Source organism: Micromys minutus, assembly GCF_963924665.1.
Source record: "Micromys minutus genome assembly, chromosome: 7".
Taxonomy (NCBI): Eukaryota; Metazoa; Chordata; class Mammalia; order Rodentia; family Muridae; genus Micromys; species Micromys minutus.
In genome coordinates, this window is record NC_137976.1 from 1,468,810 (window position 1) to 1,486,711 (window position 17,902).

General features: G+C 45.8%; 1 protein-coding gene across 1 annotated transcript in view; it reads right to left on the reverse strand.

Annotated features, from left to right (window-relative positions):
- The window catches only part of PCP4 (Purkinje cell protein 4), a 57,066-nt gene extending 40,503 nt beyond the window's left edge, over window positions 1-16,563 (reverse strand). The window contains exon 1 of the mRNA XM_080919606.1: window positions 16,493-16,563. Within this exon, the coding sequence (XP_080775732.1) occupies window positions 16,493-16,501 (9 nt within the window). The 5' untranslated portion in view covers window positions 16,502-16,563. The remainder of the gene's footprint in view (window positions 1-16,492) is intronic.
- Window positions 16,564-17,902: the final 1,339 nt, after the last annotated feature.

Genomic DNA, 17,902 nt, shown 5'->3' on the forward strand with positions numbered 1-17,902 from the left:
AGTGTAGTCTAATTATAAAGAGACACACAGACAGAGAGACAGAAGGAAAGAGAGACATACGTACAGAGAAGAGCAGAGACACAGAGAGAGAGACAAAAACAGAGACAAGAAGCAGGGAGAGAAAGCTATGGAGACACGGGGTGGCATACACACAGACAAAGAGATACAAGACAAAGACACAGAGACAGAGGGAGACAAAAAGATAGAGACATACACACATGCACACACAGCACACACAGCAGAGATGCAGAAGGACACACAGTGACAGGCAGAGACACAGAGATGGGAAGCACACATGTGCTCAGTCAATATTGATTACAATATTTTAATATAATTGCTCTTTTCCCTTATTCAGCATTAGTCTCTTAACTGTGCCTCACTGACAAATTTATACTAAGTATGAATATACAGAAAACATGCTATGCCTAGAGTCCAAGACATCATTAGTTTTAGGAATCTAAACACAGGCAAAAATGGCTGCATAAGATTTACTCATCCCTAGGCTCCTGAGGTTGTCTGTTCCGTGATATTACAGAAACCGTGGGCTTCTTTGGTACATACTGAAGCCTACTTCACCCAGTGGTCACTAGTGAAGGAAGCAGGCACTAGACCTAAAGAACAGGGAAGGAGATGGCCCGAAGAACACAAAAGACTTTTCGAGAGGACAAAACAGTCAGAACCTTGGTGATAGCTCTGCAGACGTGCACATTGTCCACGCAAGGCAAAGGGCTCAATGCTACTGTATATAAATTTTCCCTTTGAAAGCCTGGCTTTAAAATATAAACAAACACAAAAACACAAAACTTCTTTTAAGACAAAAATGAGGTCATAGATCGCCCAGGGCATCCCAGCCACTCTCAGAGTTGTGACCCTGCAAGGACAACGAACGTCACTGAGCCACAGTCTGTTTGTCTATGAAATGGGGACAAAAGGGAGCCCTCTTCCAGTAAGACCTGAGAACTGACTGCTCACCCTGCAGGAATCACTCTCTAAAAGGAGCTGCGTAGCACAGAAATGTGAAGACTTTTACAGAAGTGGGGCTGTTTCTATTCTGTCATGGTCACACTGCCCTAGTTTACAGTAACAAAAAAGGGACGCATTTGACGTGGCCCCTGGAGGACCAAGAGTGGCCATGCATGGCTGCATGATGCTAAGTGGTGTTCTTGTCTAGTCAACTTCTTCAAGGGGAACTAACAACCATAAAATTCAGCAGTCCCTACGGCTCCTGTGGGTATCCAAAGACAGACAACCTATCCCTGCACTGGGCATCGAGCTGGTGATCCCTGCACTGGTCATCGAGCTGGTGATCCCTGCACTGGTCATCGAGCTGGTGATCCCTGCACTGGTCATCGAGCTGGTGATCCCTGCACTGGGCATCGAGCTGGTGATCCCTGCACTGGTCATCGAGCTGGTGATCCCTGCACTGGGCATCGAGCTGGTGATCCCTGCACTGGTCATCGAGCTGGTGATCCCTGCACTGGTCATCGAGCTGGTGATCCCTGCACTGGTCATCGAGCTGGTGATCCCTGCACTGGTCATCGAGCTGGTGATCCCTGCACTGGGCATCGAGCTGGTGATCCCTGCACTGGTCATCGAGCTGGTGATCCCTGCACTGGGCATCGAGCTGGTGATCCCTGCACTGGGCATCGAGCTGGTGATCCCTGCACTGGGCATCGAGCTGGTGATCCCTGCACTGGGCATCGAGCTGGTGATCCCTGCACTGGGCATCGAGCTGGTGATCGCTGCACTGGGCATCGAGCTGGTGATCCCTGCACTGGGCATCGAGCTGGTGATCCTGGCCAAGTTTTCCTCTGACTCTGCCAGAGATATGCTTTGTGATCTTGGTACAATTTACAGAAAACATTGTTTTCTTCTAGAAAGAGACAGTGCAGGAGGGAGATGTACTGCTGGCCAGAATGTAGTTATGGGTGGAAAACTGGAAGAACGTAGTGGTCTCATCACGTGTCTGACTCAACTCAGACTCAAGACTCAAGTCTGAGGTTGGAGGAAGGCCACATGAATTGTCAGATTAATCCACCCTTGGATATCCTTGAAAACCCCAAGGTTGTATAATATCACTCTTTCTGCATCCACAGAAACCCTACCCCTCCCACCCACTTCCCCCATTGATTGCCTGCTTTTGAGTCATTGCCTTAGATTACCCTCATGATGGAGGTCACTGGAATGCTTGTCACAACAGTTTCTGTGCTTGACAAAGAAGAAAGAGGCACCAGTATCTGGAAGTTTACAAACATATCGTCAAAGAACACAGAAGGAACCCAACACCCACAGAGGAGAGGACAGACTAGACTTGCTTTCTCTCCCTGCTCCAAGAAGTCATGGCGGATCAGACAGAGGGCAGGAGTAAGAAAGGGAGTAGATGACCGTCAGCAGAAAGGCAGGAATGAGACACAGCTGCATATGGCTCCTTTGAGGATACCTTGTAAAGGTGATAACAGGGAGGAAAGCCAACAGGCAGAGCTGGTTTTCAAGGGCTAAGTGAAACCATCACTTTAAGGTGCTCAAACAAGCATCACACCCACCTGCTCCTCCTATACAGGTGTGATTTTTCTCCATTCTTTCACATTCCAGAGACCCAAGAAGCCAAAAGCTCACATGGGGTCACCTGTAATTACAGAAAGTAAGCCACAGAGGGAGAAACACATCTCCTCTTTTGACTTCAATAGTAACAGTGCCGTTCCCTTCTTTTGCCATCCATCCCATAATACACATGCTCTGAGAAGTGCTGGGGCCCATGTACTCAAAAGACAGAGAATAACCAGAGGCCGGTGCATTAGTTGCCTTTCCTGTTGCTAGCCTGAAGGAAGAAATATATTTTTGGCTGATGGTTTTAGGGCTCAGACTATTAAGATGGCAGAGGTATGGTGGCTGAGGTTAGAGGAAGCTGGTCACACTGCAGCTGCAGCTAGGATGCAGACAGAAAGGAACACTGGAGCTCAGCTCGATTTCTCCTTCTTTGTTCATGGGTTTCAACCAGCCCATGGGAGGTTGCCACCAACATTGACAGTGAGTCCTCCTCCTTAGTTAACCCAGAAATCCCCTTTTGGATGTGCCTAGAGTTCTGTTTCCATGGTGATTATAATGCCATCGAGTTGAGGACCAAAATCAGCCACCATAATTTCTGAATGAAAATGTCCACACAACTGGGAGAATCTTTTCCCCTCCAGTCTCCGAGTGCCCACCAACCAGGTTGCTGGCAACTTCACACATGGTTATATCAACCCTCCTGCGGCCGAGCCAGCAGGACCAACTGCTACTTCTTCATCGGGTGAACAAACAAGAATATGGAAAAAGGAAGGACACAAGCCAAATCCATTGCTACCCAGGAGAGCCTGCACGTAAGGAAATAATTCTCCCAGGTCTGGAAAACACATTTTCATTTCTTCTGTCGTCAGTTGCAGATGACTATGTTTCCCCCCCTTTGCTAGAGCATCAGCTCAGCACTGCCAGGGAAATGGTCCTGAGGAAGGTACAACACAGAGGTCCCAGCTAACAGATGCAAAACTTGAGCAGAGAAGAGGTTTGGAAGAACACCCAAGGATGTTACTGCCAACGGAGTGATGGAATCTAAGCAGACCAGCGTGGGATCCAGCACTTGACTCTTAACCTTGCCTCTTTAGAAGAGAAATCCTTGACTTAGAAAGTCTTTCCCTACCTCCTCTGACACAGGTAACAGTCTGCATGCAGACTGGGAGCTATCTTTTCCCATCCTTATTTTATTGACAAAGCAACTGCATGGGAATTGCTGATGTCACATACATGTCACTTGCATGTGGTAGCCTCTGGGACATTTTAGATATGGAGATAGGCTAAGCATGTTCCATGAGCTTGTCTTAGAACCTGGTGATGAAACATTTGTGGGCAGAGTCGGTATGGTACCAGAGTTGCAGGCCTTTGTCATGCACTTGTGAGAGCAGGGCTCAGAGACTGTGGAGAAAACCCTCGGTGACTCAGGACCCATGGGCCACATGGTTGATGAACTTCATAACTCCCACACAAGCTCCATCCCTACAGAGACAAGGCCTCCTGATCACTTACAGAATACAGATGCTTACTTAGCACCGTGTGGTGTTAAATGTGCTTCTCTCAGAAGGGCATGCCAAGCTTCCAAAGCAGGAAACTTTCTTTTTTGGTATTAAAGAAATTGCCAGATTTTTTTCACCCACTTAAATGAAAATAGCTTCACAAAATGGTAGAAGACCAAAGCTGAATAATTTGGGAAGAAAAGAAAATGTTTTGTCCTAAACTAGCTATCCACAGTTTAAGACTTTAAAATTAAGATAGATTAAAGGACAGGCCAAAAGCTGTGAAGATGGTTCCATTGGCAAAATGCTTGAGATGCAAGCAAGAGGACGTGAGTTCAAATCCCTGGAGCCCACATGGAGAAGCCAAGTGTGATGGTGCATTTATTACCCTGCTGCTGGGGAGGCAAAGCAAGGAGAATTCCTGGATCTATCTGGTCAACCAGCCTACTGATGGGTTTCAGGTTGAATGAAAGACCTGGTCTCAAAGGAAGTGGACAGCATTTCTGAAGATGATTGTCTTCTAGCTTCTACATGCACACATGCACATGCATGCACACACAGTTTTTAATCAATTTCATAATGTCATTGTTTGTTTAAACAATTCTCAGGGTCAGCCAAGTGACCACTAAACAAATGAGTTTCTCATTTGACCAACATACACTAGGTTCCTCAGAGCCAGGCCAGAAGCTTCTCCAAACTGGGGAGAAAGACTCTTCTAGGGTCAGACAAGGGCCATGTCAAGTCCAGTTCAAGTCCAGTTCACATGGAAATAATAAACCACATGTACAGCCTCATGCTCATGCACACGCACATACACACACATGCTCATGTGCATGTTCACACATGTGCTCCCACACATGCTCGTGCATGAACACACATGCACACACATGTTCACGTGCATGTACCTGCATGTTCATGTACACATGCATGCACATGCTCATGCACATACACATGTGCATGTTCACACACATAAGCACACACATGCTCATGCATACACACATGTTCATGCACACACATTCATGCATACACACATGTTCATGCACACACATTTATGTATACAAACATGCTCATGTGCATGCTTACACACATACACACATACTCATGCACATGCACACATATGTTCATGCAGACACATGCTCATGCACATGCACACTCGTATGCCTAAAGCTCTTACACAGTCAGTGTGTCAGGATCCTATTTCACTAGTGCAGCTTCTTTCCTTTTTAATTTTTGTTTTGTTTTTGCATTCATCAAAAACCCACCAAGACTTCTGTGTGTACCCAGAGCATTCACGGGTAAAGTGACTCAGGCAACTGGGTCAAGTGCACCCTATAAAGGACCCCAAATTGGGTCTTGTTAAATGTCAAACCTGGGATAGATGCCTGGGGTACCTATTTAACAAAGGGTACCTGGCCTCCAAGTGCTCCCAGCATCCCTCAGTCCCTATTTGCTAGAGGGTATTACCAGCACAGCTGGCCCTCTGTCCCCAAACTCTCCAGCCCAGAGCTGGGATGCCCTTCCCCCAAGGCTCTTCCCTATAATCCAGACATGTTGGTTACCTGCCCTTTGGTAAGTTTAGCATCCTGGCTGCTGCATCTCGGCCCAGCTCAGTCTGGTCGCGCCCACTCTGGATTCTCCCAGATGTGCCTGCCTCTAGCTGTGCTTCCCACATATCTACCATAAACCTTCTCCTCCAGCATTTCTGGGAGCAGCAGGTCCTATCCTTTGCTTTTCATTTCTATTTTCATTCAGGTCCTAGTGGTCTGCTGTTAGCTGGCAACATTCTTAAGAATGTTAACAAGTATAACAAATGCTTAAAAAAAATGTTACCACTCCGATCCCAGTCCACTTAGAACAGGCTCTCTAGATGTCCCAATCTGGAGCTACAACATCTCAAAAGAACCATGGCAGTAAGTCAGAGCTAGGGTTCCAGGGACCCAGTAAGTCAGAGCTAGGGTTCCAGGGACCCAGTAAGTCAGAGCTAGGGTTCCAGAGACCCAGTAAGCCAGAGCTAGGGTTCCAGGGACCCAGTAAGCCAGAGCTAGGGTTCCAGGGACCCAGTAAGCCAGAGCTAGGGTTCCAGGGACCCAGTAAGCCAGAGCTAGGGTTCCAGGGACCCAGTAAGCCAGGCCACTCTTTTGCAGCTCCAAAGTCAGGTTAGGCTGTTTTCTATCATGTGAAAAATTCGAAGTCTTCATCTAAAATTCAACTGTAGAGAAATGCTGCCTGAATCTCTCCCAGAAATGACTCTCAGCAAGAGCTCAGCAGAAAGAAGATGACATGGGAATTTATAAAAAGGAAGCCTCGGAATGAAACCGGCCAGTTTGGAAGATGGGAGAGATGAAATCCCAATGTGTGTGTCGGGGGGGGGGGGGGGCAGCTATGAACTAGAAGGAGGTATTTGGCGGAGGTGTTTGAAAAATTGCTGCATCTATTTTAAGAAATTTATTTCAAAAAAGAGGAAAAATAGCCTACATTTCTAACATAAAGAACACAGCCAGAAAAAAAAAATCCTCTATTAGCCTGAGATCTTTACAGGGCTGATGCAGATGTGGAATCTAAGTTATATATAGAAGCTGAGTCCATCTGAGGGCAAACTCTAAGACAGTACTAATATGGTCAGGAAGCCACCTGGGGCCCTAGGACTCAAAGAATTCGACCATATGCCATTCTGAATCAACACTAGGCTCCTGGAAGATAGATTGCAGACAAGTCTAAATTCACCAGGTTTCTCACAATTAGAATGTGTAAACTTTACAAAATAAGCAATGTGTAAAATTCCAAGGAAAATACCATTGACTTTGCTCTCGTGACCTATTTCCAGTGTATCATAGGGAAGTTTTCCCTCTTGATGTTTCTTAAGTGATATGGGAATTGGTGGAGCCCCAGTATTACTGGCAAGAATGCCAGTGTGTTCCATGTGTTTTCAGACATTCTTGACACTGGGCATATGATTGTTCATGTTCACTGTCTAGAATCTCTTGGCATGTGCCTATGGAAGGTCATTTTACTATGTTAATTGATGTGGAAAGACCCATCTCCAACGTGGGTGAGACCATCCCTGGACACGGAATGATGGATTACATAAAAAGGAAGCCATCTCCCCACTTCTTTTGTGACTATAGATGTGGCATCACCAGCTCCCCTGAGCTTCCTTCACTATGACTTCTGAATCATGGTGGACTGAATCCAGAGATAAACCCTTCAGTCAGAATCCTGGAATTTTAGTTTCTTTAAAGAACACTGAAATGGTATAAGAATATGTCTTTGTTTTAATCCAAATGTGGGGACGTAAGGGGTGGGAAAAAGAACAATCCATAAAGAAGCAAAGGCCAGTGACAAACCCTTTCTCCCTTAAGTTGTTTCTGTCAGGGCTCTGTATCTCAGCAACAGGAAGAGACATTAAAATAGGGAGCTTAAAAATAAGTACAGCATGACAGTGGGTGTGTACCAATCACTCAGCACGACTATTGATAACTTCCAATTGGCTCTGAAATGTTCCTCCTTTAAGATCTACTTATTGCTATCATGATCCCTATCAGGAACTGAGTCCTCACTCTTTCGGAAGGCTCACCTGAACCTTGTTTCCTCTTCACAGCCTGCCCAGTGGTAAGTTACCTACTGCTTTTCTGACACTTGCACTCTGTGTGGAAGTCATAGAACAATTAATCTTACACGGCTCTGTCTCTACTATCAACACTCTGAGCAGCAGGGACAATATCTTTCTGTCTCCTCAGCATTGTCCCACAGATAACTAGATGTCCACTAGTGGGAGTTCAATGCTGTGTGCTAGGGATTTAAAGACATAGAAGGCATGGTCACTTATAATGTCACCCTCATAGAGGACAGAAAGTGACATGACTTATCAAGTGTGTAGCTCTCAATAATATATGTGACAGTGTTGGTCAGGACAGGGTCCTTTGTTCTCTGGGACTCAGATCCCTGGGAGCCAAGCCAGGCATGGAAGCGGTTGGTCTAAAGTCAAGAAACTTAGCAAGACCATAGTAAACTTTGCCCAGAGTCATCACAAACTATTCCAAGGGATATTAATGATAACATGATTGGAACATGGGGCTGAGGGGATCAGATCAGAAAATGAACCCTGGGAAGCCATCTAGAGACCTGGGAAGGAAGATTGCCTTGTCCATACTTCTGTGGAGATCCTTTTTGCTCCCAAGTAAGAAAAATAGCAAGCACTGTGTTATTTCCAATTATTTTTTGCAGAGACATAAGTGGATGTGAGACTGGTATAAAAGGTAGTGGGCAGCTTCCAGAATATGACAGAAAATGAGAAATTTAATAGGATGGGAAATGTGGGAGAGAAAACAAGCCTGGTTTTTGCTCAAGAGTGCTGGGATTTCCAACAAGATTAGGTCACTCAGTTCCCTAATGAAAAATGAATGTTTTCAAGCTAGTAAAAAGTACCAATAAGACCCAGGTACTTGCAAGGCTGCAGCAGAGGGGTCATTTGTCCCCAGGAGTCTGATGCCAGTGATACTAAAAGATAGATAGAGATCCCAAGGTCCTGTGGACATTTCTCTATTGTCCTGTCTGGACCTGCAAGGGGCCTGAGAACCCCAAGCAGAGCCTCAGTGGTGAGAGCATGGTAGGCCAATGACAGCTAAGTGTGGACAGTTAAAGAAAGGAGGGGAAGACAGTGATAGGTCCTTGGACACAGGACAGCAAGACACCAACCCCGCCATGGGGGGCATAACAACTCTGAGGCGGTTCTTGTTCACTTGTAACTCTCTAAAATGTGGGGGGAAATCAGAATCTTAAAAATAAACAAATAAATAAAGCCTTTGCACACTTGACCGGATGGGTGTGTGAGGGTTCTGTGCCTGCTGCGGTATTTTGAGCACTCACCCCTCAGCAGTGCAAGCCCCAGCACTGGACATGGCCACAGTCAGGCTCAGAGCGTGATTAGTTCATGGACTCAGGAATGTCTCTGCATGTACAATCAGAACCAGAAAATCCCATGTACAATTATCCCGTTTGCTCGGCTCAAGGAAACAACCCCAAATGAAGCAGCACTACCTAGTAAGAATATTATACACACAGACAACTTCCTTGCTAGAGAAGGTGCAATTCCATACTGTTTTGTTTGCTGACCTCGGACTTGCTGTGTAAGCAGAGATGATCTTGAACTCATGATCCTTCTGCCTCCATCTGTCTGTCTGGGGCTGGCAGTACAAACACACACACACTACCATGTCCCATGTATGTGTTTATAGCAAAGACTGGTATGTGCTACCAAGCACTCTATTGACTGACCTTTGTGCAGAGCCAAATCCATTCTTCCATATCGGAATCTGGTCGCATGACAGACTTGTGCACCAGCTTTTGAAAAAGATCTTAGGGAAAGGGAAGATATGTTTTCTTATTGTATTTCTATTTCTGTTTTGTTTAGATGAATGTTTGTGTGTGTTGTCATTTCCTTCAATTGTGTAAAATAATAGTAGTAGTAGTAGTAGTAATAGTAATAATGTAGCCCAGTCACTTTGCTAAGCATTGGGGGTCACATGACTGTTCTTTGGTCACAATTCTCTAAAACAGGTTTGGATTTTAGTATCGGGGGAGCTTTCTCTCAAGTCAGCGCTAGCCCCAGCCCAATTACTGGATAGTCAAAAACAGAAGACTGAGGCATGTCTGCCACCAAGACTGTCTGAACGAGAGGTGCTCCTATGGACCGAGCCTCACAACTGGACAGTGAAAATGGCTTCGTTTGTGTGTGAACGATCCATACTGTTTCCCAACCAGATCTCTGTTCCGGGTTCTGCTGTGCACCAGGACTTGCTTCCGTGCCCTGTGGTTCTAACTTGTCTCTGTTTTGTTTAGAAGATGGCAGGTTAAGAACAGAGTAGAAAATATGGGAGTTTAGTGGGTGATTGATGCCCTTGCTGGCAAAGCCATAAATCTGGGCAGCTCATTCCGTCTCGGAATGGCAGGGCATGCTGCGAGATCCTGACACAGGGATTCAGACTATTTGTGTGGCAAAAACAGTAACAGGTAGATTAATGCCTAATGTGCCACTCAGGCTGAACTGGTCATGTAAAACAGCCCTGAGAATGGGAGTTAGACTTGTGGGTTTGGGCCACTGTGGGGTGTGGCAGGCTAGTTTTGTCCATAATACAGACTTTCTTACATTTATACCCATTAAGTGTAAATGTGTGTGTGTGCCTCTCACTTCACTTTGGAGACTGGAAACAGCCAGGGCACCCCATGAAAATACGTTTGGGTTAGTTGCCTTACATACATTAATAGAGTCCAGCCTGTTTAAGATATTTAAACATCCATACAAGCTTTGGTACCGAAAGTAGCCAAATGTGGGGGCTGAGGAGATGACTCAGTCAGAAAAATATTTTGCAAGCAAGCATGAGGACCTGAGTTCAAATCTCAGGCACTCACATAAAAAGCCAGGCATGACAGTGGGTGCCTGAAATCTGAGCTCTGGAAGGTAGAAACAGCCAGATCCCTGGGGCTTACTGCCCAGCCAGCATAGGCAAGGTGAATGAATGCTCCAGGCCATTTTCAGTAGGTGGACAAATGAAAAAACACCACCAGCAGTTGCCCTCTGGCCTCCACCGCATGCACACGCAAGTACATGCACACGCAAGTACATGCACCCACCTCCCCACACACTATTATAAGGAAATAAGCAAAGCAGTCAAACGTTTTAATTTAAATACCTGTTTTCATTGTCTTAACGATAGGATAATTATTGATAGCCAAATTGTAAGTGTTGATTAAAATATTTACATCTACAACCTGCTTTCCGTCTGTTTAGACATATTTTTCCTTCAACAATATGCCGTGATTTACATCTTGGCTGCCTATCTCCGTGCCAGAAGCCCTACTATGAACGATCTGCCTAGACTTTCTCCTCTCACACAGCCAAACTACTTTTCCGTGTTGATACAGCAGAGCTGATTTCCAGCTGGCCCGGGCTCTGCCTGTCTGCGTCCTTTTTGTTTAGGTTGCATACAACAATTCTGAAGTGAGACAGTCTCCGAGGACAGGAACAAAGATCCGATCTGTCCTCGCCAACCCTTCCTCAGCTCTTATACTTTCCCTGGCATTTCCTAAATGCTTGGTGTTCTTGAAGATTCCCCCATCGTATCCCCCTTTCTTTTGCTTCTGTGAGAGCCTGTGTCCTGTGTGCCTGACCATACTATAACCCCCATTTCCCACCTTACAAAGATCTGAGCGGCCCACATGGGTTTTAGACCAAGAGCAAAGAACGGGATGCAGACGCTGTCCCCTGCTCATACATCCTACAGCAATGTGAATGCCTGAAGAACAGCATTCTAGAACACCCGTCATAGCAGCTGGCCACACTGGAATGCCGCTAACTCATCTAGTTGCTGGACACCAACCAGACTCTGCCTCTGGAGCCCCGTCTTCCCTCCTCTGCAGGTTGATGGGCCTGGAAGAATGCTTCAGTCCACACAGTGTGTATCTAGAGGTTACCACCAGCACGCTGGCTCTAGCTGGACTTCAGGGAGCCAGCACCCAAATGGAATACAAACCTGTATATCCACAGCCTTTAAACTCCTTGCAGAAAAGTCATTTGAAATTGGTAAGAAACTCTGAGCTAAAGCTGGTAATTCTGCCTGTGTGTTTAAATGGTTCCTACACCCAGCAAACTGAGAACCCAAGGATGCACAAACAACTCTCACTGTAACAAGACCTCTCGGGGCACTGAGGGAAGAAATTAATCTAAAGCCTAGTGCAGGAGCTGTGTCCATCACAGACTCGGGAGACTTGCCTGACACAAGTTCAAGTCTTTTCTTCCTGTTGATCACGCCACCTCCACTAAACCTTTAATAAAATCAGTGGTGAGTCATTTATTTAGCTTTTCTGTCTGGGGAAAGAAAATAATATGGCACATCTTCATTCAGTCTTAGAATTCAAAGGAAGAAAACACTGGGCACCTTAATCCTGAGCTTAATTAACAAGAGGCACACTGGAAAATCAAGTTTTATGACAATCCATTCTTCAGGCCTGAAAGCGGGCTTCTGTGTCTAACCTCGGAACATAAGTTGTGATTGCAAGCCTGCAAGTCTTAACATTCCCAGCTAGAGGAGAGAATAATGCCCACCAGTGTGCGGTTTAACGAGCCAAGTCTACATTTGAAAATGACGGTGCATTAAACAATGGAGTACTACTCAGCTATCAGAAACAATGACTTAACCAAATTCTTAAGAAAATGGCTGCACCTAGAGAATATCTTCCTGAGTGAGATAACCCAGTCACAAAAGAACAGATATAATATGCAGTCACTGATAGTGGGATGCTAACCCCAGAGGCTCAGACTGCCCCAGAAACAACTCACAGACTGTGTGAAGTTCAAGAAAAAAAAAAAAAAACAAAAAAAAAAAAAAAAATACCATTATGCTCAATCCTTACACACCAAGAAAACGTTGACTAGTTCCAGGTTACATCCTGTTTTACATGTACTTTTTGCTCATTGTAACTAGTAAGACCTTAATGCAGAGTATCAAACCTTAAAAAAAAGAAAGCCAAGCTCTGACAAAAATGTATTTGTATACATTTATGCAAAAATGTTTAAAATTTTTTTTCTTTTATCTTTGTTTTTTAAAATAAAGTTTTAAAAAAATTTTTAAAAAAAAGAAAAAAAGAAAATGACGGTGCAAAATCTGTTGCTTTGTACAAGTAAGGCATGGTATAACACATTTTTCTAAGTGGATCTCACTAGGTCTTTCCATATCCCTACTTCATGTGCTCCCCTAAATGAGGTTAAAATTACACAAGAAATCAAATTGTCATTTGGCCTTCTACTGAAAATGCCACAGTTGCCTGTAACCCTCAGAATCCGTGCTTAACCACCGTCTAAGCTACATGGGTCTTCCACAGACCTGATCACGCACAAGAAGGACTGGCTCCAGCTCACCACAGCAGTGGGGTCCTAAGAGCCAACTACAGCACTGATTCCCACCTTGGTGCCTGTCATCTGACTCTCCACAACATCCAAACCACTATTGGGTGACATTTTTAGCCAGTCTGATTATAAAGCCCATGCCTCTTTTATCCTTCTTCCCTGGTATTCAAGTGGAGGATGCTCAGTCCTAGCTTTCTTCTTTCCTCCAAGATGACCATCTTCAGGCGAGAGGCAACAGGTCTGTTTTGGTGCCTGGGATGCATATATGTTTGTGCATATGCCCTTGAGTGTCTTTGATCTTGTTTCAGCCATGTTTTCACCTGGCATGGTCTTTTTATCATGCCTGGTGTCCACAGGGACCAAAGATCCTCAGCCCTGACCCTGGGCTAAACCATCTCATCTAAGTCAAAACAGAGAGCCCAGGACAGAGCTCTGGGAAGGCTTGGGTCTCATGTTTAAGTAAGGGCATTGCCGATATAATAGGATTGTCTTCCCGTATACTTTCCAAACAGGGCAACAGGTCACGTCATGTTTTAAATTCACTCTCCATTAAAATCTCATTCATAGCTCTCCTGAGTTGTTTTTGTTTTTGTTTTGTTTTGGTTTTTGTTTTTTTGTTTGTTTTTGGAAACGCCACTTAGAAGCAACCCCCAAGTGAGAAACTAGGATAGACTTGCTCCCAGAAATCCTCTTCTTTCCTGCACAAGGCACTTGGTAACCTTGGGCCTTGCTGGGAGGATTTTAAATATTATATTCTAATCCCAATTCACCTCCTAGACTGCTCCAAGCACAGCCAACTGTAATACGAATTTCCAACCAAACACTATACTTAAACTGTTCTATTTGACCACGTTATTTCCCTGCCAAATACAACAACTACTACTAAGTAACTAAATAAATGATGGTCTGAGTTGTGAAAAACATATCTAATTAAGTTGTCCATTTTAAAGCTTCAGGACCAGTTTACTCTTCTCCCTTCCTCCCTTCAAGGCCAAAAGTCCCCAAAGTGCAGAGCTGACCCCAGGGACCATTTGGCCTTTTCAGGGTCTTTTCTGCCCAACCCAAGTTTGTATTGACTCAAGAAAAATCTGGGGTTTCTGCAGCTACAATGAGGCCTGAGGATTACAGGACACATTCAACACACATGCATGCACTTGCGAGCGCGCGCACACACACACACACCCAATTAATCCTGAGGACAGAGGAAAATCAATGTCTCTACTTTGAGCAACAACTGCTCATACAAGCATATTAATGAATGACCTTGTGCCTCCAACCCCGCTTGGGAGTTATTAACACTGGAAGCCATTTGTAGTTCATCCGACTGAAGAAAACCTTCATGACTTGGCTGCTTGTCCCTCTTACTAAATGTTTGAAGCAAATTTAAGTTTTAGGCAAGAGAGAAATTCATTTCCAAAGAACACAGGAGGCCTAGGCACTTGGAGATGAGCCAGCAGGGGGAGCTTGGGGCAGCAGTGTGGGTGTGAGGAGGGGGGAAAGCCAAGCTTGCTGCAAGGGGACATTGGGGTGTGGAAGGACTGGGAACACAGGCGCAGGGTCTGCATCTTAGGATCTTTTTACCCACAGGGTTTAAGGAAGCCACACTCTGGCTGTGACACTAAATCATGGACTACTTCGGCAGGGTAGGAAGTGTGAGGCTGCCCTAGTTATAGGGTCAACAGAAAGGAGGTTGTGATCCTAATTGTGGGTTGAACTCAGGGACAAGGCTCCGCCCTGGAGACCCACACAGTCATCTGCTCAGCTGGGTGCCCAAGGGGGCACTGGAGGACTTCTCTATGTGTGAGCCCCAGCATGGAATGAGAGAGAAGAGCTGTCTCAGGTGGCTGACTGGACATGGGGGAGGGTCCCTGTGGTGAGGTGAGTCTGCAGGGCCTGCAGTTTCTAGGCCCCTCCTTGTTGAGAATCCACTGAGCTCTGAATGGGAAAAACTGTCCACACAGCCACCCCTTCTTCTTGTAAGCAAGGCAAGGTGTCTGCAAGCCTTGTGTTTCTGAAACCTTGGTGAACCCAGAATAAAGACCCTCCCTAACATGCAAAGGAAAAAGAGACCTTGTCCTCAATGCCCTTGGTCTTCAGAGTCCTGCTTTCTTTCCCTGAATTCTCACCTCCTTCTGCCCCTCCCTCTCCAGCTGTTCAAGGAGCCTCACATGCATTTGGACAGCACCAGGCATCAGGTACCAGCTACTTCAGTGTGACAAGGCTAGCCCCAGATTTAGCTGGCGGCGTTGAATCGGTTGGTCTACTTTTCTGTGCCTCAGTTTCCTCTACTGTCACCAGCTGCCAAGGGTATGGTGAGGCTCACAGAAGGGGACACGTGTGGGAGTGCTTGGCACTGCTCTTAGCATTTACACCAGGAGGCAACCAATGGCTGTCACTGTGGCTTCTGTTCCCAGGGTTGCCAGGAGACTCCCATCTCCCAGCCCAGATCCACCCTCCTCCTCCCCCAAGCTCTTGGCTCTATCCCAAGCCCTATGTCTGGGTGCTGCACCACCTTGCCCTTCTGCCTGCTGTTTGTATCCAAAGCCATCCATAGAGGAGAGAGGAGCTGCAAGGAGGCATTTGATTTCCGAAGTTGTTAATTCTACTCTAGACTTCCAAAAAAAGATCACCCATCTGTCAAACATTTTTTTTTTTTAAAAATCAAATAAAATACAAAGAAGATAACAGATCTTTCAAAGTAATTAAGTATCAACCAAGAGGAAATGGAAGCAGACTTCAGACTTGGCTGGACTTCTAGTTGAAAGGGGGTAGTGCTGTGTGACCCCAGATCTTCTTGCGAAAGCGATTACAGTCTCTTAAAAGAAAAATAAGCTAGCTACCAGTTTGCCCCAGCATAATATATTCTACATACATTTAATCAGAAAAGGGTCTTGGGTTTGAAATGAGCCCTTCTGCCAACACTCCCTGGTGCCTCAGGGGTCTCCCTCCCTCCCCCCTCTCTTCCTCTCTCTCTCTCTCTCTCTCTCTCTCACACACACACACACACACACACACACACACAAGCTTGGAGTCCGCATGTTTCTCAGGGCTCTAATTAACTGATTAACATTGAGCCCCATCACAGACAATGATTTTGCAGGAGCTGCACCCAGTCACAAATCCTCAACCCCTTCCCCACCTCTCTTCTGAGACTGGATTCCCCAGGTGGCTAGCACTGTCTGCTAACATTCAGATTGTGTCCCAAGGAAACACCTGAGGACACACTCCCTGGAAAAAGCACAAATATTCGTGAGACAATCAAATAACTGGCATTTTCTTCAGAGGTATAAAACCCATCATAGATCAGAAGCAATATACCTATATCCCTTTCTCTTTCTAAGGCGAATTTCAAAAGTTGCAAACTTAGCAAATTTCTACACTGCATTCAAGCCAAGCTATTAGGACAGTCTATGCTCAAAGCAAATTATAACAAGATCCATTTACCCCTCAGCTCCACTAGGCACCCTCCGGGTTTCTGAGAATCCCATAGGGGCAGACCCTTCTCACTCTGTGGTTTCCCTGTGCGAATGCAAGGATTGCTCACCTCACTCATGTTGGCCTGACTCCGCAGCTAGGTCCCACAGAACAGCTCAGAAGGCAATGCTCAGGGGTGGCTGCTTCTCTGGTCCTGGCTTTTCTCTTAAAAAGAGCTGCTGGGTGGCATCATGCCTCCCGCCAACCAATGAGATGCATTCACCTGTCTGAACGCCTGCAGTCATCCGAGAGTGCAAAGAGCCACCTAGTGGAGCACGGTGGAACTGCGTAGCAGCTCTCTGCTCCACTTCCAACCATGAACCAGGGAATTTGCTGCACACCAGAGCATCCACCCTAAAATGACTCTACACCCTACCGCAGAGACACATGGTCATGGCTCAATAGCAAAGAAAAAGAAACATCCTGATTCCCATCAGCAGTCAAAGGGACAATTAATTAAGCTGCAGTACAGGAAATTGTAAGACATAAGGGGGGGGGGTGAATCATGACATTTGCAGCAAGATGGAAGAAAATGGGAAATATTACAGTAAGCAAGGTAAGCTAGACTCTTAAAGACAAATGTCCTTGCTCATATGGAGGTCCTGACTTCAACTTTTTACTTGTGTGTTTATTAGGGTGGGCTCAAGGGATGGGGATGGGGAGGGTAAAGACCTGTGATATGAGATTGGACAGGGAATACTGGGGATAGAAAGGCATAAATGAGGAGAAGTCGAGAAGAGGTGGGGATGTCCAATGGAGACTCCGGATGTTTGAAATGCCACAAGGAGACCTGTTGCTTTGGAAGGGTTTTTTGGTTTTCGTTGTTGTTTTGGGGGTTTTTGTTTGTTTTTTTATTTAAAGGAGAAACATAACAGTCACAGGCACACATCTGTCCACAGGACTGCCCTGTCAATGGATTGGGAGGTGTAGCATTCACACCCTCTGGGACTATATCCTACATGTCTGTAATTGATGGGTTCTGTTTCCCAACAAAGAGCAGTGGGAAACCTTGTATGGAGTGGTTCTTGTCCCTCCTGGGCTCCCAGCTGTTCCCCTCTCCCTTGGGGGTACCAGCCTCAGACCTTAGAGGTGACCACCCTCTGTTTAAATTCCACCCTATCTGTGTGTCTGCTTAGACCCTGGGGTGGGAGGACATGGACATCTGTGTGTTCTGACCTTTGGAGTTCAATTCTCTTGAGTCCCACTTGGCAGCAACGTGAGGGAAAACGGGTTTTAGTGGGGTTTTGGGGTTTTTTGTTTGTTTTTTTGTTTTGTTTTTTTGGGGGGTTGGTTTTTCATTTGGGGTTGTGACAGCCCCACCTAGGGACAGGACCCCATAAAAGGTCTCCTCACCTTGGCCTTTGAGAAATGCAGCTCCTTTTTGTCCCCCTCAGTCCAGACCTTGCTCCTATTTTTTTTATTCCCCCTCAGTCTGAACCTTGGGAGCCTGGGAAGTGTGGTGTCTGCCAGATAAGAAGCA